At 41.3% G+C, this 25,888-nt stretch overlaps 1 protein-coding gene across 1 annotated transcript; it reads left to right on the plus strand.

Annotated features, from left to right (window-relative positions):
* Window positions 1-1,165: 1,165 nt before the first annotated feature.
* Rap2b (RAP2B, member of RAS oncogene family) lies at window positions 1,166-5,171 on the plus strand. Its single transcript, XM_050147531.1, has one exon. The coding sequence runs from the start codon at window positions 1,620-1,622 to the stop codon at window positions 2,169-2,171; it is 552 nt and encodes a 183-aa protein (XP_050003488.1). The 5' UTR covers window positions 1,166-1,619; the 3' UTR covers window positions 2,172-5,171.
* Window positions 5,172-25,888: the final 20,717 nt, after the last annotated feature.

Consider the following 25,888-nt stretch of genomic DNA (forward strand, 5'->3'; position numbering starts at 1 on the left):
TGCTGCCCCGAGCTCCCGGTGGCTCATTGCTCATTCGAGCTCCCGGCAAAGATTTAAGTTAGAAACTTTAGGATTTCTTGCAGACCGAGAGCAGCAATGAACCCTAGTTGCTCCCTTTAAGAAACGGTCGTGACTGGGTTTGAAAAAATCAGACTCCCTCCAAAACACCAACAAAGGACTATATTTAGTTCGGAGCACTCCGCCTAAATTCCTTCTTTTCCCCTCTCAGCTTCAGATCCTCAGGCCCAGGCAGTGGGTGGAAGGGGGCGGGGAGCAGTGGAGAAGGAACAGCTGGGCCTCCGCCTCTCCGCTCAATCTCTATAAATAACCAATCCCGAGCGGAGGCGACTTTCCAACCAATGAAGCTGTCCAAAGTGACAAAACCTCAGCAGCAGCCAATGAGAAAACATTTGGGGGTGTGAGACTCGCATCCTGGGGCCAATGAGTTGGGAGTCTGAGAGAGGTAATTTGAGCTGGCGTGTGGGTGTGCGGTGCGAAACCTTCCTACTTGCAGCCCCCAAACCTCGTCGGCCGACTGAGCATGCCCTGACTCTAGGTGCGGGAGCCGTCTGCCTTCCGCGAGGCTAGATCCGCTAGCCGGGTTTTCGCTTCAGCCAAAGGGGAGGTTGCATGACCCCTCGAATCCTGCCCCGAAGGCTGCGGTGCCCCCATTAATTCCCACCCTTCGCTCCAAGTCCGGACAGGGACTCGGGACTGTTCTTCGCAGGGAAAGCGAACACTAGGTCAAGTGGGGGCACGCTCTCTGTTGCCTTCCTTGGCCTGCAAATGTCATGCAAGTGTGTGACCAGGAGAAGCGTGCACCGATTGGGGTTCGGCGACTGGTGTCTATCCGCCTTTGACAGCGCAAGGCGACGAAAAGGTCACAGCCAGCAACTGCCCGATGCGCCCACGAGAGGCACTCAGCACCCCGAAAGGAGGTAGCTTCGGTCCGGAGCTTTCTACCTACAAGCACAGGCAGGATTGCCCCGTTCCAAGCTTCGCGCCGCCACGCCCAGTCCTGGTTCGCCACACCCTCTAGCCACGCCTCCTCCCGTCTCTGCGGAAAAGCCGGAGCGGAGCTCGGGCGGGGCGCCGCGGGCGGCTCACTGGGCATGCTCGGCGGGGCGGGGGAGGGCCGGGCTGCGCGCGGCGAGTAGGAAGCCCTCGCCCAGCGGAGGCTGCGGGAGAGAGAGCGAGCGAGCGATGGGCCGCGGAGCTGGGCGCACGTTCCGCGGGGACACATGCCACGCGTGTCCCAGCCGGACGCTCAATTAGCATCCGCCTCTGCAGCCAGCCGCCACCGCCTCCCGGCCCTCTCGGGCTGCCGTGGAGGGGAGCTCCAGCGGTTGCCTTGCTCCGGCTGCGCGCATTGTCCTCAGGGTCCTCTTGCCAGGGCTGCTGCGGGGCCCGGGACCCTCGTCCCACGGACGCACCCCCGCCACCGGTCGGCCCGGCGCGGGGCTCTGCTAGCCGATCGGTGAGCCCGCGCACCCGGGCCGCTCTCGCCGGGGCTTTTCCTGCGGAACGGAGGAAGAGAAGTCTACCCGCCCAGCCCAGCCTTCTCCAACGCGCAGCCCCGACGGGGCCGCGGCAGGCGCGACGAGGGCGCCGACGGAGCCATGAGAGAGTACAAAGTGGTGGTGCTGGGCTCGGGCGGTGTGGGCAAGTCCGCGCTCACTGTGCAGTTCGTGACAGGTTCCTTCATCGAGAAGTACGACCCGACCATCGAGGACTTCTACCGCAAGGAGATTGAGGTGGATTCGTCGCCGTCGGTGCTGGAGATCCTGGACACGGCGGGCACCGAGCAGTTCGCATCCATGCGGGACCTGTACATCAAGAATGGCCAGGGTTTCATCCTTGTCTACAGCTTGGTCAACCAGCAGAGCTTCCAGGACATCAAACCCATGCGGGACCAGATCATCCGCGTGAAGCGGTACGAGCGCGTACCTATGATCCTGGTGGGCAACAAGGTGGACCTGGAGGGCGAGCGCGAGGTCTCATACGGCGAGGGCAAGGCCCTGGCCGAGGAGTGGAGCTGCCCCTTCATGGAGACATCCGCCAAAAACAAAGCCTCAGTGGATGAGCTGTTCGCAGAGATCGTTCGGCAGATGAACTACGCGGCACAGCCCAACGGCGACGAGGGCTGCTGCTCGGCCTGCGTGATCCTGTGAGGCGCCGGCTGCCGCCGGGCGCTGGCCATGCTCTGTGCACAAAGCCAAACACACCCGATTCTCTTAATGTGATTGTCTTCTCGCTTTGAGATTGGAGACGACTTTGTATTGGCCGGGATGTCTGAGGAACCTGGCTGACTTGCGTGGCCAGCATCCCCAGCCTTCAGCTAGGGTCCGAGGGGGTGTCGGTTCCTGACCATCCAAGACCCTGATGGAAATGTGGCTTTTTTTTTTTTTTTTTTTTTTTTTTTTTTTTTTTTTTTTTTTTTTTTTTTTTTTTTTTTTTTTTTTTTTTTTTTTTTTTTTTTTTTTTGCAGCGTGTACGTTCCTCATTGATTTCGGTTCATGCATAATTTTTCCCGTTTCAGTAGCCATCAAGGCGCAGTATTGGCTGCTTGACACCGGCAAGCAAAAGTTTCAAGCCTGAAAAAGAAAATGGGGGTGGGGAGGTGGAGGAAGTGGAGGGGGAAGAAGGAGGCGGTGGGGGAGGGTTCCCCCAACCAACTGTTCATAGTTCCAAGTTCTAAACACAAGGAAGGAGGTCTGAGAAAAGCATATGAAGGAGCCAGAGGAGGGAAAGAAACATGATTTTTTTTCCCCCTTGTTTTCCAGGATTATTTGGAAATTAAGACCAGGGGTTCCTTTTCTGCCAGCTTGGAAGGGCAACCCAGGGACTGATTACGATTCTGAGGATGTCTATGCAAAGTTGGGTTCTTGTTACAGTGTATCCCATCTGAAGTATTGCACATGTGAACTGGGACTGTTAACACTGACGCCAATACAGTGTGGGGTGCCAGGAAGTGTCTGCTGATATTTGTGGGGGGAAAAAAATCTATTTTGATTACCTACTGTATCAAAGGGGAGTCTGGGGGAGAATGGTAGTATTTTTTTTTAATCAGCTGTGAAAAAATGTTAAAAGATCTGCACATTTTTGTGTGTGCTATTATGTGTGTGTGTGCTGTTGTGTGTGTGTGCTATTGTGTGTGTGTGTAAGTATAGCTTTTTGTGTGCGTGTGTGGTTGGCAGTGACAGATTTTTGCTGACTAGCTTTTAAAAATACAATACAAAGACTTCGTAAATGTGATTCAGGGCCCCCAGCACCCCTGTGTCTGCAGAGTGCCTTCAAACTCAGCTGTTCCAGCCGGTGCCAACCTGTGAATTCCCACCATATCCCAGAATCTGCTGTTCTGCTGCCCCCCAAACCACTTTAAGTATCTTCCTGAAAGAGCCAGGACAAATGGGGCCTGTTAGTCCATCAATTGCTTCATTAATTTTTAGCTTTCTTAATGTTAAGGTCATGTCTCAAGTGTTTTTCTCCCTTTCTTCATTTTGCTCAGATTTCAGGTTTTAGCTCCCTTTTCTGTTGCATTTGGAGTGTCTCTTTGTCATTTGTCTAAGGTTGTCCTCCAGACGCTAAGAGCAGAATTTTATTGTGATGTACCGAGAGAATTGTAACAAATTGTAACTTTTAATTCCACTCATTTGGTCATTGTCTCTTCCTTTTAAAACTTTTAATACAAATGTCATTTTTAAAGAAACCCCAAACTATTTGTGTTTTTGTGTTTTCATATTCAGTGATGTACAGTATCCATGGTAACAGTGTCAGGTGGAGGTGGACCTGGCCCGCCCAGAGTTATTTGTCGAATTTTTAAGATAGAATTATTTCAGTGACAAACTGGATGACAATGTTTCCAAGTTTTTATTTCAAAGTGGAGAAAAATTATCAGGGTCTAGACATACCATCCGACTCCCCAGAGGAGGAAGTGTATTGAGTCTGTTCTGCTGACAATGAGCCATGAACTTCACTGTTAGAGCAAAGGAGAGAAGCGGACTGCTAACACCCTCTTCGGTCTGGGAAAGTTACATCCATCCAGGCGAATAGGGGATAGCTTTTTATTTGTCCTGGTTTTGTTTTGTCTGTTTATGTCACGCCTCCATCAGAAGTGTTCTTGATTTGGTTCTCACACACAGTGTCTCAGCAGTCTTTGGAATGTGCTAGGCTGGCTGTTATCTCAGTCCTTCAAAGATTTCATTTGGAGCCAAATCATTAGGTTCAAAACAAAACAAAAAGTAATAAACCATGTAAAGAGGATTCTTTGGCTCTCTTTAGTTTGTGGATCATATTTGACCACAAGCGTTGTTTCTTTTAACAAGTAGGAGGCAAAGCGCGAGGAGGAGGCCATGTGCGTTGTTACTTTTTCTGTGTATTTTCCTTGGGCTCTCTAGTACAATAATCTTATCTGTAAGAGATGATAATGTAGGTTCCTAAGGCAAAGCTGAAGCCTGCAGAGTATTAACCGAGGAATTTACTCTTTGAGGAAGCTAAAAGAGATCACAGGTTTCTTTAAAGTGATATCAATATCTCTTGCCTTAATTTTTTTTTTTTTTTTTTTTTTTTTTTGCGGGGGAGGGAGTGATTTCATCCAGGTTGCATTTCACTATTCCTGTGGGGAGGGAGAACAGTTTGGCCTGTCTTGGCCTTTTATTTATTTTCCAACTCTGACCTCATGCCTCCATGAGTATCAAACACATTTGTTTCTACATCTAAACATTGGGACTACTCAAAATCATGTTTTTGCAAGAATGCATCCTTCCATTTGAATAATTGTGGTTGCTTAAGTCGATTGAAGTTGATGCACAGCCTGAGGATGTTCAAGCCCTGTTGGAAGGGTTGTGGGGTTTGTTTTTTTGTGTGTGTGTGTGTTTTTTTTTAAATGTGTTTGGTGGCCCTCTTTTGTCATTATTTGGAAGGCTTAAACTTTGCCAAGTATATGGCTCATAGGAAATGCGCGTACTCCTTACAGAAAATATTTGAAGGTGGATGGTGAAATAGATTGTTGGTGCACCAATCACCTCCACAGAGGGTTTTGTGGAGGTCAAAAAACAGGACAGGTTTTCGTTGTTTTTTTTTTTTTTAATAAAATAAAACCATGTTTCTACTAAGTACTGTAAAATAAATGCTTTTGGATTGTAAAATTAAAGCTGCTGCAGGAAAATGAAGGTCTGAATTGTTTGGTTTTCGCCTGTGATATTCGTGGCAAAATAGAAATTTGGAGGGCTTTTTCCTTTCTTGAAACGTTGGAGAACCTCATCTAGGGTGGTGTGGAGACAAGAACATTTGTTTCAGTGAGAAAGGGAGCTGGTTTAACAGCTTAAGGAAGTGAGTCAGGGAGGGTGGGGTTTGTTGTAATGTAATCACCTGTCAAAACAAATTGGGGGGGGGGGGAGTGCTTCCTGAGGGAGTGAGAAATCCTCTAAACTTGACCCCTACTGGGTGTGTGGGGTTTTTTTGTTTTGTTTTGTTTTGTTTTATTTGTTGGTTGAAACAGCTTTTCTTTGGGCCCCTGACAGGCGGCCCAGTTCTCTGTCACGTCAAAGCATTATTTTTGTTCATTTGTTAACTCCTCAGGAAACCTAAAGGTGCCTGCTCAAGTCTCACCCTTTGATCTTCAGGTAACTGGTTTCCATCCTAGTGGCTAAGGTAGTTCACTGACTCAACACTGAGAAACCAGGTCTATTTGAAGATAGTCTTGAGAGGCTTCCTATAGCATGAATACTGCGCCTTTCCACTGAGTGAGAATCCCAAGTGTCTTCTTTACTCAGTGTTTGGGGCGTTCTGTTATCACTGTACCTTCTGGAAAGTTCTATGGAGCAGGAGTTTGGAGAAGTAAATGGGAAATGCCTTATCTATCATAAAATAGCCTGCTCCATAAATGTGAAGAAAACCAAGACTCAATTTGGAGATGGCCACCGGGTGTTAAAATGCTAACGTCTGCCAGTACCTGCTTAATGGCAGAAAGCCTGCTAATAGGAATTTTCTCTAGGAAATGTTACAGGTCTAAAAATCAAGACTATGCTGTTCTTGATTGTGGTCTTTTGTTCAGACTACAAGAATGATCTGAAGGCCTTTAGTTGATTGATAGGTGATGGCACTTACCATAGCACTGGTAAGCGAAGCACTTGATCTCTCCACCGTAACATTTTGGTGATTTGAGACAATAGGGGTCACCTGTTCCTGAGGCTCTCAAACTAAATTGCATAGAAAAGTCACCCACAGGTTAAAACAATCTCTAAGGGGGCTTCCCATTTTCTTCGCTGGACCTGGAGTAGATGCTCATATTTCAGGTGACAATGGTGTTGCTGATTTGAGACTCAAAGATTAAAGCCCCAGCAATAACACGTGTCACACTCGGCTCTCCCTAAGTGTTCAGACACTCCGACTTAAGATCTGCATTTCAGAATGCTTTCCTTTCAGCTGTGGTGATAAAATTGTCTCCACAGAAGTTTACTGAAGAGGACGTCATACACCATTGAAAATAACCTGTTAGGCTGTTGTGAGGGGATAGAGCTTTCTTTAACTTCACATAGTTATCTGAACAATGCTGGCTGTGATCTTCAGAGCCAAATCAGAAGCCAACTCTGAGAAAGTTATTATGTCAGATTCAATACCCAATTCCTACTCCGTGAATAAAACAAGATTAATACCTTTGGCTAAGGGAGCATTTTAAAATATTTACCGCTTATTCCTTTGAAATTAAAAGGCAAGGACTTCTGTTTTTCATGTTTCCAAGCAAGGACTCTGAAAATAAGCTGAGAGAATTTCAGTAGCCAGGTCACAGTGCACACAGGTGTGTGTCTCCTCCGCGGTGTTAGTTGATCTAATTCGAAGTCATATTGTTCTCCATTTTGAGAAAATACACACTACAAAAACTGCTAAACACCTTCGTTTTGCTTTGTAGACCAGGCTGGCCTTGAACTAATAGATACCTGACTGCCTCTGAGTGCTGGGATTGAGGCCCGTGCGACCACTGCCTGGCTTATTGTGGATCTTAATGTCCAAGAATGTTTCCAAAACTCTGTTTTTAAAAATCTGTGTCTTCACTGACTTAAAAGAAGGGCAAAGTTGAAATCCAATGGCAACCAGAGAAGTTGCTTTTTGACAGATGCCTTTTAGGAGGGGGAGAGGGTAAGGTGCAGATCTTAGAAGAGTGAAGTTGGGTGAGGGCAAGAGACCTGAGTAAATGTGTTTTAGTGTGTTCTAGACTGAGGTTATTTGCTGGCTTTTGCACCTTGCCTCAATAATAATAATAACAATAATGTTTTGATGAAAATATGTTTGCCCCACCCCTTGTTGCTCTTATTGCCAATTTCTTGCACATCCTTTATTCTGGAAACTTGAAAGCTATCTGAACAGAAGCTGAGAAATGACTGAAATGTAGTAGGCTTCTGTTCTGTCTACCCGTGGTAGAGCTTCTGGGAGACTCTAGAATTCTACCTTACAGAAAATGAACGTTTATTGTAAAGTTTAATTCGTCTACCTGATAAGAGAACGTTCTGGTGTGTTTTGTTCTGAGTTTAAATGTCACTTCAAATAGTTGCAAACTTTTCTTTGTGGTAGATATCTGTAGCGGTGGTAGGGGGCTTAATAAAAACCTGCCCGTGACAGCAGAGGGAGGGAAAAGACGAAGAGATGTCGTATGTTTATATCGGGCTTCATTTTGTGGTGCTTTACATTACTGTTAATTTTGATCACTAATATTTGACTTTGTTGAACTGTTCAAAATCAGAGGTTATATTTATTTTAGAATATGTTTTTTTAGAGTATATTGTATTACCCTTTCTAAGAAAATCCAAATTGTAGTTCGTTCTAACAGGTTAATATTCATCAGAGGAAAACTTTGTTACTTTAAGGAAATCAGTGAATTTTAGGTGTAGCATGAATAACAAAAACCCAGAGATGGATATTGGGGTTCAGCCTGAAGATCAGAAGAGCAAAGCAGCCAAATCACTAGAGAGCTTTTACCTCTAAGAAATCCTCAGACGGGAAGAAAGTGAGTTCCTGTCTCATTCCACCTTACATTCCTCCCTAGTGCTGGGATTGAAGGTGTGCACCACCAACACTGGGCCTCTATGGCTGACTAGTGTGGCTGGTTTGTGTTCTGGTCTTCGAGCAAGCTTTATTTATTAAAATACACATGAAATATCACTACATAGTAGGGGGATAAATTCTAAAGCCCTAATTAGTGAAATAATTTGTCCTACAAAGCAGACACGGCTAACTAGTAGAGGAAAAACAAATAATCTTACTGCATTTGGGATCTTATTGATCTGTTCTATAAACGAGAGGGAACAGCCCTTTGCACTTTCCTCGTTCAGCTGACAAACTTAATCTTCAAAGATGAATTATCTTGTAAGATTCTGTAAGGCTAAATTTTTCAGAGGCGTGAAAACCTGGATGATTCTTTCATTTGTGATAACAGAAAAAAAAATCAAAGGCAGAAGGTTTTTTTTTTTAATAGAAAAGAGAAAAATTATTGATGACTTTGCAAATACAGGTACCAAGCAAAAAAGTGTGCGATTGTTACATTGCTAAGAATAGATTTGCAATGGCGTTGGTAAGCAGGGGTAAAATGAATTCATCCATCATGCAACGTTTACTGTGGATGCGGTGTTCACTACAGTGTCAGGACCAATGCTTGTTGGGTAGGTTCTTAATACTTAAACACAATCTCTCTTTCCCTTTTACTGCCAGCTGCATAGTAGTATCTGTCAGCTAAGAACGGTATATGGAAAAGCATCTGCCTGTGCTTCCAGGTAAAATGCTACATGCCCATGTGGGCGTGCAGATGATAAAACTGTTGAAAAGTGGACCTTCTCAGAAGAGCAAGCGGATAATATAAATATCGATAGCTTTTGCTTTATGTGATACTGTGTAATAAAGCTATTGTTTTGGGTTCGAGGGTTTTTTGGGTTTTTTTTTTCGAGACAGGGTTTCTCTGTAGTTTTGGAGCCTGTCCTGGAACTAGCTCTTGTAGACCAGGCTGGCCTCGAACTCACAAAGATCCGCCTGCCTCTGCCTCCCGAGGGCTGGTATTAAAGGCGCGCGTCACCACTGCCCGGCTTGGTTTGGTTTTTGATGTGGGTGTTACCAACTTATTTTTTGACATGATTACCTAACACTGAGTACTGGGAAATAGGATATTATTTTGCTTTGATGTGTTCATGTCAAAGCAAAGTGAGAAAATGCAAAATAAGATAAAACAAGAAAGGACAAGTTTGCTCTCTCAAAGGCAGAGTCTTCTGGAATTCCTCATGTAAAGAAGACGGAGGCCAGGGTGCTTCTCTTGAAAGAGATAGTCCCGTGAAAATGAGTGTGCATGGGATTAGCTGACATTCTGAGTCTGCTAAACTAGTGGTTATTTTATGCAGAAACTCATGTTCTCAGGGTAGCAGTGCCGACTTGAAGAAGACAATCAGCTCAGAGAAAGGGCTCTTGGGAAACCAGCGAGAGGATGTTAAGAGAAAGAATAGAACCTACTGTGACCAAATGAATGGAAGGGGGTTGTTCTTATTAGCCTCTTGTGGTTTCCAAAATGGTTTCTACTGACCACTTGTGTTAACTGTCCGAAGAACTGAACAACACACTAAATGTGAAGTCACAGAGGTAGCTGGATAGATCAAGAGAAAGAATAGGGTTATATTTTAAAATAATTAATTGGCATAGGACCATTCTTAAAATTCAAATTTACAATAGTTATATTAAAGATTCAATAAGGGATTTGGTATTTTTTATGCTTTCTCACCATTGCTAAAAAAAAGTTTTGAAAATTTAAGTCATAAGCTCTGAATCTATTAGTATTATTGTACTAGTATAGATCAGTGGTTCTCAACCTGTGGGTCGTGACACTTTGGCGGTGCGGAAGAGTCAAATGAACTTTTCACAGGGGCCACCCAAGACTATTCTGCAAAGCAGATGTTTACATTGCTATTCATAACAGGAGCAAAAGTGCAATTACAAAGGAGCAACAAAATAATTTTATGGTTGGGGGTCGCCACGTATGAGGAACTGTATTCAAGGGTCACAGTGTTAGAAGACTTGAAAAACACTGATACAGATATTGACATCTCCATTGTGTGATGATATGCATAATGTGTATATATATAATTAATTACATATTATACTTAGATATCCTCCTTAGAAGCTAAAATTTATCATATACCATTCACAAAAAGAACTACAGAAATTCGTATTGACTAAATGTGTGATTAATATTTTATCGATTTTCATACATTAATACTAAAATATGTCTAGTTTTAAGTTTTACATTTTTTTTAGATGGAATTATAAGATATTTAGATTTTATTTAAGCGTTATTCTTTTACACGGTAGGAAAATCTTGAGGCTGGAGTTCTTCGTTTTTGCATTTAGTTAGCTTGTTTAGCATACTTCCTGTTGTTTTTCCTTTTGTGTGGTGTTTGGTCATCCATAACAAGTTCATGCAAATAAATTTTCTGTCATTCATCTGCATGAACTGATATGATTTAACTGTTAGCCATGTAAATGTAGCTATCATGGGGCAGTGTAAAGAGAGGATGATGTTGCCCTGTATTTGAAGAACCACACCCAAACTCCAGCAGAAGGTCAAGAGATGTCAACCCACAGACCTCACTGTTGGTTTGGGGTAAAATCTCTGTGCTTCATTTTTTAGAGTGATTTTTTTTTAATGAATTAGCTTGGAGACTGATTCAGTTAGGTGTATTTATAACTCTCGAACAATAATTCCAGCCCAGCTCTTTATCCCTGCTGATCTTGTGCTGTGGAGAAAAAAAAAAAGAAAAGAAATCATCTTACCTCCTGTAAGAGAATATTGTATTGTGAACTACGAGTGAGCCATCATCAAAAACCGTCTATGAGCACCACTTCTGCATGTGTTGTGTCTTCTTTCCTTTGTTATTAGAAAGACATAAATAGGGGGAAAGGCACAGAACAGGTTTTTCTTGCTCGTGTTAATAGCACTCATTGGTTAGTGTTGGTATTGTAGTTGTTAAGGTGTAAGAATGTGATGGAGCTAGACGGGGCATAGACGGCAGAATGAGATGAGATTACTCAGCCACCAGGCTCTTGCTATGTTCTAATTTAGAGGCTCTCCTTGTGGCCAAAATTATGGATCATGGGTTGACTGAGGCCTTGGGCTACTACTAGCCCAGGTAAAGAGGGCTTTGGATGGAATAAAGGTGATACCGTGGTGACTGGGACTCGAGATTTCTCAGTTCCAGCCTGCGAACTTGAAGGGCAGAATACTGCTTTAGGTGTGTGTGTGTGTGCATGTGTGCACACATGTGCACATATGGTCTGGGACATCCTGTTCTCTTTAGGGTACTGTTAACAGCCTGTTCTTTCATCACTAAATGTTGCTGTTTTCCTCCCTTCCCAATTTGTTACCATGTATTGCTCCGAGGTGCAAATGAGTCCTTGGTTGTGAACCATTGCTATAGAGTAGACCTTGTGCTAGTAGAGCAACTATAGAACAGAGGGGAGTAAGAATTGTCAGCAAGTTCATTAATGTGGAATTAACTCAATAACCGTGGATCTTTAGTTGACTTTGAAGCCAACATGGCTGTTCTATTCTTCCGGTTTAATGAAATCTAGTCAATATACCCATAAAACTTCAAGCAACCAGACTACTGGACACCCTACGTGTTGGGCAAGTCATGAGTCTCCATGTCAAAGAGTTTGCCTTTGGAAGTCAGGCACACCTTGTCTACAAGGAATGCTAACATTCCAGAAAGGAGGAGAAATACGCTCTGAAGATCGCCAAGGTTTTTTTCCCAGTTGGAAGGGTCTCTAAAAGCTATGTGTGCAGTCAACAAGTAATCCTTTATGGTTAGCAGAAAGCACTGTTTGGTGGAGGTGAGAGTAATTCGTGTAGCTTAATTTTACTCCTAAATTTGACAATGATCTTACATCAAAATGGATGGTGGTGGTGAAGTCATTTTCTTCTCTAGTGCCTTTGTATTGACTTGCACATAGAAACATTAGATTTATTTGGTAATGTGATCAGAAGTAAGTTTAAGAAAACAAGTTTTTTGTTTCTAATTTTCTTGTTTTTGTTTTTTTACACTCTCTAGTCGTCTCTGCCGTTTTACATATTCTCTCGTCCCTAGTCTCTTGTTTTTATTGACTTCTGGAAAAGTTATGTTTGGTCCGTAGTTAAAAAGCTAAAATCAAGGGAAAATCTAAGGATGAAGGCGGAGAACTGTGGAGAGTAGTTAGGTCTTCATAGAATCTACAGGTTGGCAATTGGTAAGTGATAGAAGCATTTACTTAGGAGTTCAGCCATGTTTTACAATGTCAGAAACAAGGGATAACTGTGCTAAATTGCACATTTAAATTCATGATGGGCATTGTGCACGGATAGAGGTTTGTTTGTTTGTTTGTTTGTTTTGTGGCTGGGGATTGAACATGGGGCCTCAGATCAGTTGAGCAAGAACTTTACCACTGAAGCGCCTGCTCTTCCTTCCCTCTACTCCCACGCCTGTATCTTTCTTGATGATCTCCTTAAGTTCCCCAGGCAGGCACTGAACTCGCACTCCTCCTACCTTGCCCTCTGCAAGCAGCTGGGTTATAGTCTAGTGCCAGCTGTCACAGAGGTTTCTTAGCATCCAAAGCACTACAGATACCCGGTACCTTTTACTGGATCCCACGCCTCATACCAACTCAATGGTTAGTTTGCAGCGATAAGACAGACAGACAGTTCACCCCGCTGTGGACCTTGGTGCCTGCACTGCTGCCTTATGCAGAATGAGTAAAGGAACGAATGACTACAGTATTTTAAAAAGTCAAGGATATCTGTAGAATAAAAGCCACAAGCAGCTTTTCTTGATCTTCAAATGTAAAAATAATGGGGCTTAGGATGTCAAAGCCAATATAGTGCCAATGAACTTACATTTTCTTTAAAGGTGCCAAAAGAATGGTTAAAATAGTTTAAGAATGTTGGAAAGGGTGAATATACTGTCTTACAGACCTATTCCCTAATGTGCAATATAGGCATGTCTTGGTTTAGATAGTATCATTTCTAAAAGGCATTATGTAAAATTAAAACATATTCAATATATAGTTTTAAATGTGCTATTTAGTACACCCACTTTTGAGTTACCTGAAAGCAGATATGTTGTTTTGTAATGTCTACCAGCTAATATTTGAAAGTAGTGACATGGTCACTAGAATTTCCTGCATAACTAATACAATATGTATGGTGACAATGGATTTCAAAGGGAGGTCCCCAGGCAAGGAACACAACAGGTTTTCAGCACTTCCCCTATCATCCTTCGGAACACTGAGGTTGATGCTCAATAATCTGTGTCCTCTGGTCCTCTTAGTCCTCAACAAGTTTGAGAGTCACTGCTAACCATATGGGATGTAAGAGGGGAAGGTTACCAATGGTGACGTCTGTGTAGGAAAAACAAAGATGAGTGCAAATGACCCAATAAGGAGATGAAAATGATGAAAGAATGACATGTACCACAAGACAGTTATGTACAGAGTACGGAAGGAGTCTGGGAACCAAAGGAGTCCTATGAAGCTGGTGTCTCTCGTGCCCCATCTATATAGTGAGCCATTCTGGACCTAGAACCCATCAGATACAGTCCTTGAATTGAGCTCACAAACAGGTCAGTTTACTGGTTAATCACAGATGATCACAGAGCCCACAGGTCTGCAACCTTCATCGTGTGTCAGAAACACTTGGCCGGCTTGCTGAAATGCATACTGTTGATCTGGCAAGATGGATTAGCAGGCAGCAGTGCTTGCGGCACAGGTGTGGTGATTTGGGTTCAATCCTCAGAACTCACATAAAGGTGAAAGGAGACACTGACTCCAGGGTTGTCCTCTGGTCCTCACACACGTGCTGTAGCACAGGTGCTCCTACACACGTGTGCACACACATATCCTACCAAGGAGTTTCTGACTTAGTCTCTGCACAACTCTGGGAAGCAATGTTTCCAGCACATTCTCAGATGGTCCTGCCCTTCGCCCAAGGCTTGAGAGTCAATATCTTTAAGTTAAAGAAGGTAAGGCTAATGCCCAGAATGTGACTTCCCCAATAAAGTCAAGTGATATTGAGCTGGAAGTAAAACTGGATTCCCAACTGGGCAGAACCTATGCAGGCTGTCCTTGCAATACCCTGAGAAGAGGATGTTCACTTGACGGCATGGTGGTACTTAATCCCGACACAAGTAAAGAACGGATAGCTTGAGGGTATTTCATTTCGCTCCTCTTTATATTGCATTTTAGTTTGTTAAAAATTGTTTTTGGAAGATGGGGCTGGAGAGAAAACTCAGTGTTAAGAGCACTGGCGGTTCATCCAGAGGACCAAGGTTCAGTTCCCACCACCCACATGGCAGCTCAAAACTGTATGTAACTCCAGTTCTAGGGGATCTGACTCCCCACACAGGCAAACATGCAGGCAAAACACCAATGCACATAAAATAAAAATAAGGAGCCAGGCATGGTGGTGCACACCTTTCATCCCAGTACTTGGGAGGCAGAGGCAGACAGATCTCTTGAGTTCAAGACCATCTAGTCTAGAGAGTGAGTTCCTGCACTACATAGAAAAACCCTGTCTCAAATAAATGGATAGATAGATAGATAGATAGATAGATAGATAGATAGACAGACAGACAGGTAAATGGATAAATGAATGAGTAAAGAAACAAGCAAATAAATATCACTTTTCTTATAATTATTCTTGTTGTGCAGATGGGAGGGCTGAATTCTGCTGCACATATAAAATTCAGTGGGCAACCTGTAGGAGATGGTACTCTCCTCCCACCAATTAGCCATCTCACTGATACGGTATTTTAATTTCTTATTCTAAAATCAATACTCCTGACACCTATAATCCAATAGTGGACCTCTGAGCATCCTATTTTCTTTACAAAGATTGATCTGTATGTAAAAGTAACACATGTAAGGGCCATTTTAAACCTTCCTAGTACTAGCAATATGGGAGTTCTGAGGACAGACTTTCTCAGCTATACCCCTCTTCTCTCTAGCGTTAGAAGACTGTAGCCCTAACAAAAAACGTACCATAATTTTTTAAACAAGGAATTAAAATTTATGCAGGAAGGTAATTACTAGAGATACTGCACTATGAGTTATTTGTTTATAATTTATTTCCATTTCAGAAATCTTTATCCATGAAACTGTGGATTAATTTCACTAATTCTCCAAATCAGAGAAAATGTATTAATCTCTTTTCCAATGGTGATAAAGACAGATTTCTCCCAAATTTAATTAATCCATTTGCATTCTTGAATGAGCGCGCGAAAACTCAGGCCCTTCAGCACCAAATCATGTAATTGCATTTTAAATGATGATGTGGGAAAATTGAACATGGGTAAGAATAATATATTCCGAATCGTATCATGACTTCCTTTGTAATTTCAGAAATGCATTTTTAATTGCTTTCCTTTTGAATTAAGTCTTGTTAGGGAATGCCTTTGAGTTGCTGAAGGTTGACTCTGAAGAAGGAGCAGAGTGTGGAAGAGGAGCAGCCAGCGGCTCGTAGCCTCATTGCCCGCCTCCCAACTAATGGGCTGTTGTGGGATAACGACCTTTCTTTAGTCATTTCTATTACATACACATATGCTCTTCCTACCTTCAAACCAGCGTCATCAAATAAAGCAGCGAAGGAGTATCTGTTCTCTCTTGTAGTGAATTTCTCCTTTCCCTCATTTTTGTCAGCTAGGGTATAAACTAGGGTATAAAAAGGGTATAAACCCCGACGCGTTAAGTCTTCGTCACTTTCTCTTGTCACACCATCATCTACTCTCCCAAATCAAAGAGCAGCTGTCCAGATTCCCTTGGGTAGGATGCCCGAGCCCTATTTCCCACTTCCTGTGGGAACTGTTTGAACTATTTCTGAGCCTCTAGATCTTCAAGCAATTACCCACTCTCTAAAAGAAGACAAAAAAACCTCAGAGTGGCTTCTGCGAGTGGTTTGGATGACCACTTATTGCTTCCAGGCTGGGAACAACTGGTTTATTTTGTTGCCAAATACAGCATCTTAGAATTGCATGAAAAAAGGTTTATTTCATGCACCTATATTGCGTTGCTGGAAATAGCACAAACGTTCTGGTTCTGGAGAAAAGATGCTGACTAATTGCATGTCTGTTCTGAGAAGAGTTTTTATGCCTGCAATGATCCCACTTTGGTAGGAAGCTACTTTTTAATGTGTTTTAGCTCTGTTTCCTGAGATAGACTCCAAAGAAAAGAGAAAAGTGATGGCTGGGTAGAAGGAAAAAGATAATTTAAGGATTAAAATGGATCTCTAATGGAGCGTTTCCCTTGTGTGGGTGGGGTTAGGGAGGAAAGGGAGTTTTAAAGTGTCACTTGGCTCAGATTTCATAGCTTTGGAGTATTTAGAGTACACTTTGTCATGCAATCAGATTAATTTTATTATTAAGACTTATGAAGACCAGAAGGTGGTAGCCCACATCTTTAATCCCAGCACTCAGGAGGCGGAGGCAGGCAGATCTCTGTGAGTACAAGTCCAGGCTGGACTACAGAGTGAGTTCTGAGACAGCCAGGGATACACACGAAAACCCTCTCAAGAAAACCAAAAACTTACCAAGAATCTCGCACATCTGATACTACCTTTTATCAAATAGTTTTGCCATTGAATATGTGTGCAAATCAAGAAGGCACCTCACAACACAGATTCTAATTGAACAGGCTTGAGAATCTGCAATTCTAACAGGGTCCTTGGTGTGCTGAGGGACCTCCATGGCCAGGGGCCTTATGTTTAACATTTATGGATGTTACAAGGAAGCATCTTATTCCTGTTTGTTTGACTCACAAAAGCAGACAACTTTTCCAAGTTTAGTAGTTCTTTAGGATTCAAGGCTTTCATTGAGGGAAAAGTTGATTACAGGAAAAAACTCGAGTTGCTTTTCATGGTAGACAATTTGGGCTTTAGGTTTGTGTGTTTTTCAATTTGTTTGTTATTCATCTCTGTGTGTGCTTCCTATCGGTGCTGTTTGGATTCAGGTTTAGTGACAGAGACCTTCGATTGGTGAGGCATTTCTCTGGTATGGGGTGTTCTTCTCTTTATTTTTCAGAAATTAAAAGAAGGTACTGGAGTTACACAGTTGGTATCACCTTTAAAATCGCAAGTTTGAAAATGTGTCTCATTCCTAATGATTCATTTTGACTACCCTAAATTGCTTAGTTTTCACTTTAAAATGAATGTCAAGCTTAGAAATCTGGTGTCACTCAAAATCAAGTAGCAATTTTAAGAATACCAGTAGGTGAATTTGGGGGCCAAATTAAACTTTAAAATGTTATGTTTCAGGAGTCATGTTGGATCGCAACACTATGCCATGGTTCAATGCTAGTTGAATTGTTCGATATGATTTTCTCTTATTAAAAATGAGTTAGGTTAAATGAGCCCAAGGGAGAATCACTGAAAAGATGGAATATTCCATATGTAAATTATAATTAAATTGTGTAACAAAAGCCTCACTGATAGCATTAAACCATTTAGCTTAGATCGCACTTGCCTATTTTTATAATGACAGTGCCAATGAACAGTTTAAGAGCACAGAGCTGAAGTGGTTTCCGCTAATAACTCAAACTTGAAGTTTAAAGAATAAAATTTTAACACTTCATAATAAGGGAAGTTATTGTTTCTCTGCATTTTTCAGTTTTAAATTTTATTTTATATTTTTAGTTGACATAATAATCGCTTTGATATACTGCCTCAGAGCTCAATCTGATTGTACAGTGCAGGTGTTAGAGCTAATGTGAAGATAATCTTGTAAAAATTTTGAGTGTTCTTTTATTTATAGTTCAGTTACTTGAATATTCATGATTGAAATGCCTTACATATGTGCTTTTCAAATGACTGGTACTGAATTTACATTCTGTCATGTATATCTTTTCAGGATGGTTTTCATTGTGGGAAAAGCTGTTTGGTAAGTCATTTAAATTCTGAGGGCTCTGTGAAGCCCTTTGCCACTTTTCTGGGTTGATTTACAGATACTTTTATCTCTAAGCCATGAGGCTCAGTTGTAATAGTTTGCTATGTAAGCTCTCTCTCTCTCTCTCTCTCTCTCTCTCTCTCTCTCTCTCTCTCTTTCTCTCTCTCTCTCTCTCTCTCTCACACACACACACTCCTGCATATAGTTAATTGTCATTCATTTTTTTAAGTCAGAGAATCTGAGTAATTTATGAAGCCACCAGATTAAAAAAAAAAAACACTGAGCAAGTTTTTAAAGTCTGCTGTCTCCAACGACTGCATTTTTACTCTCATGGTTGGCTAAATTGCAGCTTCTGAGATGCCAATTAATTTAAATATTTATCTGCAGGAAATATGACAGTGATTCATGTTGTTACACTTGCAAAAAATGAACCGGTTATGTTCAGTTCTAATGCTGGACATTTGGTGTGTTATGATTATTGCATTTTTTATTATTCTCATTCTGTTGTCTTATTCTGGTAATTAGAGGCAACCAAACTCCCTTTTAGAAGTCATTAAATGACCATCAGAATAATTGTTTTAAGATGCTGATCCAAGTTTGCAGCTCATTAAAGGCGAACAAGACAGCTGCCTTGGCATCTCCAGCCTGGATATTCTTACTAGCATTTCTTCATGATTTTATTGCCTGTTTTTTATTGTGAGAATAAATGGTGAGTGCACTAATAATTCAAGCTTTAATTTAATGTTTAAGGTATAACTTCTCAAATTAAACTATGTTAACCTTTTCATAATTGTGTAGTCTACTCTTCCCTCTGCAATATTTCCCAGGGGGATTGCACTCTGGCTTGTTCTTTTGTATATTTGGCATGTAATCGGCATGTAAAGACCATGATGGGCAAAGTTACTGCTTTTCTCTGTTGGTTTAAACATTCCCTTCATGGCACTTAAAAAAACAACTCTAACTTAGCACATAATATCAATAAACAAAATTTCCTTGTGAATTTCTGCCATTATTTTTCCTCCAATAACTGGAAAAATAATGAATTCATTGATTTACTTATAAATTACTTTGTACATAAGCTATCTAATGTAATCCCACCACGGTATTCAAAGCGGGTAACTTGCTTGCTCACGCAGTAGTTTTTATAGGATTTTTACAGGTAAGTTTTTTCATATACTTTCATAATTGTCGTTCACATAATCACAGTTCAAGATGATAATCACAGCTCAAGATGTCCCCGCATCATTTCCTCTGATATTATATTTGCTTTTGCAAATGCAAAACAATTGCCTATCTTCCTGGTTCTGTGAGAGGAGTAAAGTGGAACTCACAGTTATCAATGCTGCTCAGCAAACTGACCTGGTCTGCCTCACTGCCCATCACTCTGCCTTGGTATGACTTCGTTCTATATTCTGCCCCTTCCTTGTTTGGCATCGCAAGCCTCACTGCGAGAGAATAGTGTCTGCCACATGTTCACCGAGGCAAGATGCCCTCAGCTTTTCAGGCTCAAAGTTGCTTCACTGATCGGTGGATTTATTAGCAGGGATCTTTCTTTTCTTAATCTTTCCCCTCTACAATTAATGAAATGGGAATATATTTAGTTCAGAGCAATTGTTTGAGCACAGTGTAAATGTTGCAAACCAACTTCTTCTAAAAGTTAAATGTAGGCACCCAGCAATCACTAGTAAGTATGCTTCCTTAAGAAGACTCAAAAAGCCAAATTTTTATTTCTAATTAAGGACTTTGGGTAATTGTTTATGAATGTGACTGAGCCTTTTATTTTATCAAACAAGATTTTTTATTTATTCTTCTTTTGAGTCAAACTGTAATGTGCTCTAGTTAGAACATGACATCAGTCAGTTATAACTGAGACTCAAGAGTAGCAAAGCAGTGTGTCAAGTATTTAGTCTAACCAAGCATTTCGGATTTGTAAATAATTGGTGTTAATGTCATATCATTGCCGATGAGGGCCTTGAAAATGGAAGCCATAGCCTGAAATAAGTCTGGGGGCTGAAGCTTGCGGGTTCATGTTGTGGGATGTACAGTTTAATGACTTTTCTTGGTTCTTTTCCAGAAAAAAATTTTTAGTAGCTCTAAAGTTTATCTAAGAATATATGTCTAAAAGGCATAATGGTCCAAGTCTTAGAGTTGAATATATACCACAAAATGTTATCTGCGCGGCATCTGGAGTGTGATTCCACACTGAAAGCTAGACATATGACACACAGCATCAGTGTGTCATAAGTCTCGTTTATCAAGAGTCCAGAATGGATATTTGAGAGATGGCTACTTCCTTCCTTACAGAGCAGTGTGCACAGGGCTAGCCATTTAATTACGGTGTTCTGGCTTCCATGCATTTGCATTTTGGTGTACTTTCTTGAAAGGAAGAAAAGGAAATAGGAGCATGTCTTCAGCATGAGCATGGGAGCATGTCTGCAGCATGAGCATGTTAGCATGTCTTCAGCATGAGCACAGGAGCATGTCTGCAGCATGAGCATGTTAGCATGTCTGCAGCATGAGTATTAAGATGTCCAGGAGTGTCTGCAAGGGCAAAGCTCACTGTTGCCCTTGCAGTACTTAGTACCACAGTACAAAGTGCTGATCAACTTGAAGTGTCAAGTGGGAAGTGGGCTATATGTTATAAGAAGAAAATAAATGCTTACCTTGTTCTTCTCATTACTTTTAGTTATCAAAAGTAGACTGGAACCATCCCTCACTTGACTTTAGATGAATAAAGAGTAAAACTTAAATAAAAATAAAAAACTTAAAAAATAAAACTTAAATTAAAAAAAGTACCTGAGTACTATGGCACATGTATCTAATGTCAGTGCTTGGGAATGGAAAACAGGACAGATACTCAAAGCTAGCACAGATACTCTTGATAGCACAGAAAGTTTGAGGCCACAGCTACATGATACTCTTTCTCTAAAATTAATTAATTAGTTAATATCAAAATGGTAGAGGCCACAATGTATGTAAATACATATATTATATGTATACATAGATAAATGCATATATATGTGTGTGATGTATTATGCTATGTGTGTGTTATGTGTTTGTGAGTTAATGTGTGTGAATGTTGGTGCATGCTTGGTATACTGTGCATGAGGAAGCTGGAGGACAACCGCAGATTCTCCATGTCTACAGTCTTGCTTGCAACAGGGTCTCTCTTTTGCTATTGTTTACCTCTGATTATCTGAGGCTAGCTAGCCTGTAAGCATCCCACAATTCTCCTGTCTGCCTCACATCTTGCCAGAAAGTATTACAGATATGTACCACTACCATGTCCAGATTCTATGTAGGTTCTGGGGATTTAAATTCAGAGACCTTCACACTTCTCTGGCTAGTGTTTTACCTACTTAGCAAGTCTTAAAAATATACTTTTATTTCTGAAATAAAAAGTCAGGAAAATTCCAGACAGTTGAAGGCGACTATTATTTATTTATTTACTTACTTACTTACTTATTTATTTAGTCAGACAGAGTATTGCTGGTCTTGAACTTGTTGACCTCTTTGTCTCAGCCTCCTGGGTACTGGGAATAGAGGCATACACTATAGTTCCAGCTTGATGGCGTTTTGTAAAATTGCTTAAGTAAGTTGATAATGGATAAAGGAAATTTTATTTTTAGTCTTAAATTCTTACCTTGTATCTTTTTAAATCTTTTTAAATCTGAAGAGGATTGTATTACAGGTCTAGAAAAAAATAACCCAGTGAAAAGACAAAGAAAAGGGTCTTTGAGTTATGAGTATTAGAGTGTATGCCCCATACAAGTACTTTTACAATGCATAGTATCTGAATGATTCTAGAACGTTGTGTTATAGGAGGGACTTGAGAACGTAGCATGGCATTTGTAAACATACAACAAAATTCCTAGCTAATGTTTAGAATTAACAGAATGAACCTGAACTGTTTTTCTAGTGCGTTGGTCTCTCTTCTTCCTATTCTTTATCAAATGCTCAGCTGGATCCCGTAATCACCAGAGGAGAAAAGGGTGTCCCCAGATGGCTCTGTAAGTATCTGAGGATAAAACGGGTGCCAGCAGATAGGTACCACATCTGAAAAGCACACACCAACCCTAGCAGTTGATAGATGGCTTTTTAGAAAAGAAGCATCCATTATTTAATTACCAAAGATGATTTATTCATAAGCATTGAGAATATGAAATAAATTCAATTTATGAAGATTGGCTTCTTCCCCTTTGCCTGTGTGGTGCAATAAGATATAAGGTTAAGTGGCTTATCCTCAGTGGCTTGACCTTTCTTATTATTTTCATTATCTTAAGGGTTTGATTTCATCAAAGAAGCATTAAACAAGACATTTTATAGTGAATAACTAAGGTCTGGCACTTCAGGATTTGTCTCTTTGGGTTTCTCTGCAAGCAGATTAAACAATACGTCAATAACTATGATAGCGTTAAGTTTCCTCACTCAAAAATTCCTGAAACTTTGCTTCATACCAGAGTTGCTCATGCTCTAAACATTATGAGGTAAGGGTTTCAGTGAGTAAAATGAATTATATGTATCTCTTATTAATAAAAGTAAAGCCACAAACTCAAGACCATGGACAATTCTTTGTGAGGGAAGAATAAAGCGGCTAAAGAGCATCATGCAATGAGTTTTAAGCAATTTCAACCACCAAAACTTACTTGAGCCTCACTCCTAGACAATTTTTTTCATCCTGAATAAACCTATTCAATTCATTTACTCCCTTCAAATATTCCTATTGTCTTCTAGTTTTTAGTATTAACTGCACAATTCTGGTCAGAAGCTAGGGCTCGGATCTGTAGCCCTTGGTGGGTCTTGACAGCTTGTGATCTGCTCGGTCCAGGTCTGGACTGACAGCCACCTAGAGCCGCTAGTAGCAGGCATGCGCAAGCTAGCAGCTGACTGTAACAGCACCAAACCATGATCACTTGTAAAGTGATGAAGCTAACGTTAAAAAGTACTGAACAAACACTCTGAAGTAATTCTGAAACGAGACTGGGTTTTAGAACTGAATCAGTGCCCTTACCAATGCCGTGTTCATCTATGGCATTTTCAAATTTTATTAACTGTGTCATTACTTTTTAACATTAGCCTTAAGTATTATTTATCAAAGATGTTTGTTGTTAATTAGCTGTAGCTTCACTAACCGAATGCTAATCAACTCCTTTTTTAAAAGGAAAGGCAATCTTTCTATGGAATAAAGCAGTAATTATAGGAACTTCATGTCTATGGTACTTTAAAACTTGTGTTTGAGACGGGTATTTTGTTAAGCTGCCCAGGCTGGCCTGAGCCTCCTCATCCTCCCACCTTAGCCTCCGAAAGAACTGTTGCTGCTACCTACACACAGCGTGTATGACCGATGCCACTGTGTCTTGGGGTTTTGTTGTATTTGATTTAAGGGAGACTTTTCATATGGATTCCTATCTACATCAGAAATAGCATGTTCTAAAATCTCTTAATTTATGCACTTAGGTGTCAACAATTTCCACAGCTTCAAATAAAATTATAAATAAATGATGTATTTTTATTGAGAATTTTTAATACATTTTTTTCTCATTTTACATCTCTATCCAGATTCCCGCTCCCTCCCCTCCTCCTGCTTCCTCCACCTCCCCCTACCCCACCTCCCAATCAATTTGAGACACTTTGTTTATCCAATCTCAAATTCCTGTATTAATGTTGGAGTTCTTACTATTAAGTACCTAACTCTGTTTAGAAACAGAATCTTTATAAGAATAATTAAGTTAAAATGATGACATTAAGGCTGGCTCTAGTCTAATTTGATATCCGTATACAAAGGCAAACTTGGGAAACAGACACAGAGTGAAAAACACATAAAGTCACAAGGAACCGACAGCTATCTGCGGGCTGAGAGAGAGCCCAGAGGGACTAAACTCGGAAGTGCCTTGATTTTAGATGCCGAGCTTGGAGAATTCTCAGGAAAATGTATTTCTAGTCTTTAAACTACCTGGTCTGTGGTCCTTTGCTATGGCAGCCCTCACAGACTAATATAACAGGGATTACTACCGAGGGGGGAAAGAGCCATAATTAGAATGGGGATTTTAATGTTTCTTTGTTGCTTTCACCGCATAATGATCCCATATGACTGACTATAAAGGAAGGCTTCCAGTGTCAGATTTATATAACAGGCAGAGAAAAGGAATATGAACTTGCTGGAAATTCACTCTATAACTCAATCAAAACGTAGGCACCATTCAGAAGTTGAGATTAATGGTAAGATGGTCATTCACACTTACAGAGTGTTGGTGTGTTCCAGCAGCAGGTACGTTTTCAGTCAATGACATTTAACATGTCACTTACCCTTAACGATAAGTCTATGAGGTCTAGGGACATGTTATTCATTTTATCTGTGAGGAAATGGAAGCCAAAGAGAACCTTAAAAAAAAAGGAAGTCAGAAATAAAACCACACATCGAAAGTGTTCTGCAGAGCTGGAGACAGGGTTTGTGAGTGTAGCAGTAAGCTACTGGAGGATTAGGAGACCAGATTGGATCAGATCCTTTGTTGTTTTGTTTTGTTTTTTGTTTTTCGAGACAGGGTTTCCCTGTGTAACAGTCCTAACTGTCCTGCAAATAGCTCTTGTAGACCAGACTGGCCTCAAACTCACTGGGATTCGCCTGCCTATGCCTTCCGAGTGCTGGGATTAAAGGCGTGAGCCACCACCGCCCGGCCAGTATCAGATCTTTATAAAAGCACCAAGACCTTTGACCGCATGAGAAAATATTCACGCTAAGTTTTGTATTTCCCTTTTTCACTTCATTTTCACCTATTAAAATGAATGTGCTCTCTAATTGCAGCACGCCGCATTGTTAGGCTACATCGGTTCGTTTTATTAAACTACATTTGCAAAAATAGCTCCTAGGAAGAGGGTTTCTTTCCATCTTTTTAATTTCTCTCATTTTTGTTTTTTTTTTATTTTTTTTTTATTTTTTTGGAGCTGATAGTTACATTTAATAGTTGATTGTAGTGTTACAATCAGGAAGACAGGCATATTCCTAAAGTAAGTGCTAAACTTATGAGTGGTTCTATATACCAATTATTCTTCTAAACAGTTTATTTGAATACTGATACCTGTTATCATTGATAAAAATGTGGGACCCAAGGCTGGTGCCACAAGGGGCCATGGCAAGCCACCTGAGGCCTTGGTGTGTCCCCTTGGCCTATGGGAGACCACTGCAGGTGAGAGACAGATAGATATGCCATGCAGAGAAAGCTGGGGCATAGAGTTTATTTAGTGGGTTATTGAGGGGGAAGAGAGAGAGAGAGAGAGAGAGAGAGAGAGAGAGAGAGAGAGAGAGAGAGAACACAGCAGAAGTGGGAGATGGACAGGGGAAGTGGAGAGTTTGGAGTGGGCAGAGCTTGTCTTTTAAAGGGACGGTACCCAGGTGACAGACCAGGCCTGCAGATTGCAACAGTACCAATTTACAAATAAGGCCACTGAGTCAAGAGGACTGGGACTTAAGTGTCTTGCCTGTGGACAAACAGCCAGTAGATGAAGGCATTCTGACTGTTGACTTCCAAAGCCTTTTCACCTGAGATCAAAGTCTTTCTCTAAATTAGGTTTGGTTCACCAAAAGGAATAAATAAAGGATTAAATTGAGAGACAGCTGAGTTTCTTCTAGGGACCAATTACTGGGCTCAAGAAACAGATTTTAAGTTTTACTTGTTTCCCCTAAGACAGATGTTCAAAAATTCCTCAGGTGTTTCTTTTAAGAAGCTGACCCTGAGCTTGGTATTATTTCTGTTGACTCTCTGGGTCCTAGCACCATCATAACTATGGTAAGGAACCACATGGCTGTTAACACATTGATGACTGAAATGCTCTATGTTACTCTGATTAAGTTCTGATGGCGGGGGTTAGGGGTGAGGTTGGGTAGGGGGATGGAGGGGTGGGCAGGGTGGGGAGATGGGGAAGGTGGGGGGTGTCACGGAGCTGACTTTCAGAATTAA

Source organism: Alexandromys fortis, unplaced genomic scaffold, assembly GCF_014885135.2.
Source record: "Alexandromys fortis isolate MF-2015 unplaced genomic scaffold, M_Fortis_MF-2015_v1.1 scaffold_53, whole genome shotgun sequence".
Taxonomy (NCBI): Eukaryota; Metazoa; Chordata; class Mammalia; order Rodentia; family Cricetidae; genus Alexandromys; species Alexandromys fortis.

Bases quoted from the DNA above. Each gene is read 5' to 3' on its own strand.
- Rap2b (XM_050147531.1), top strand. From the start codon at position 1,620: ATGAGAGAGTACAAAGTGGTGGTGCTGGGCTCGGGCGGTGTGGGCAAG.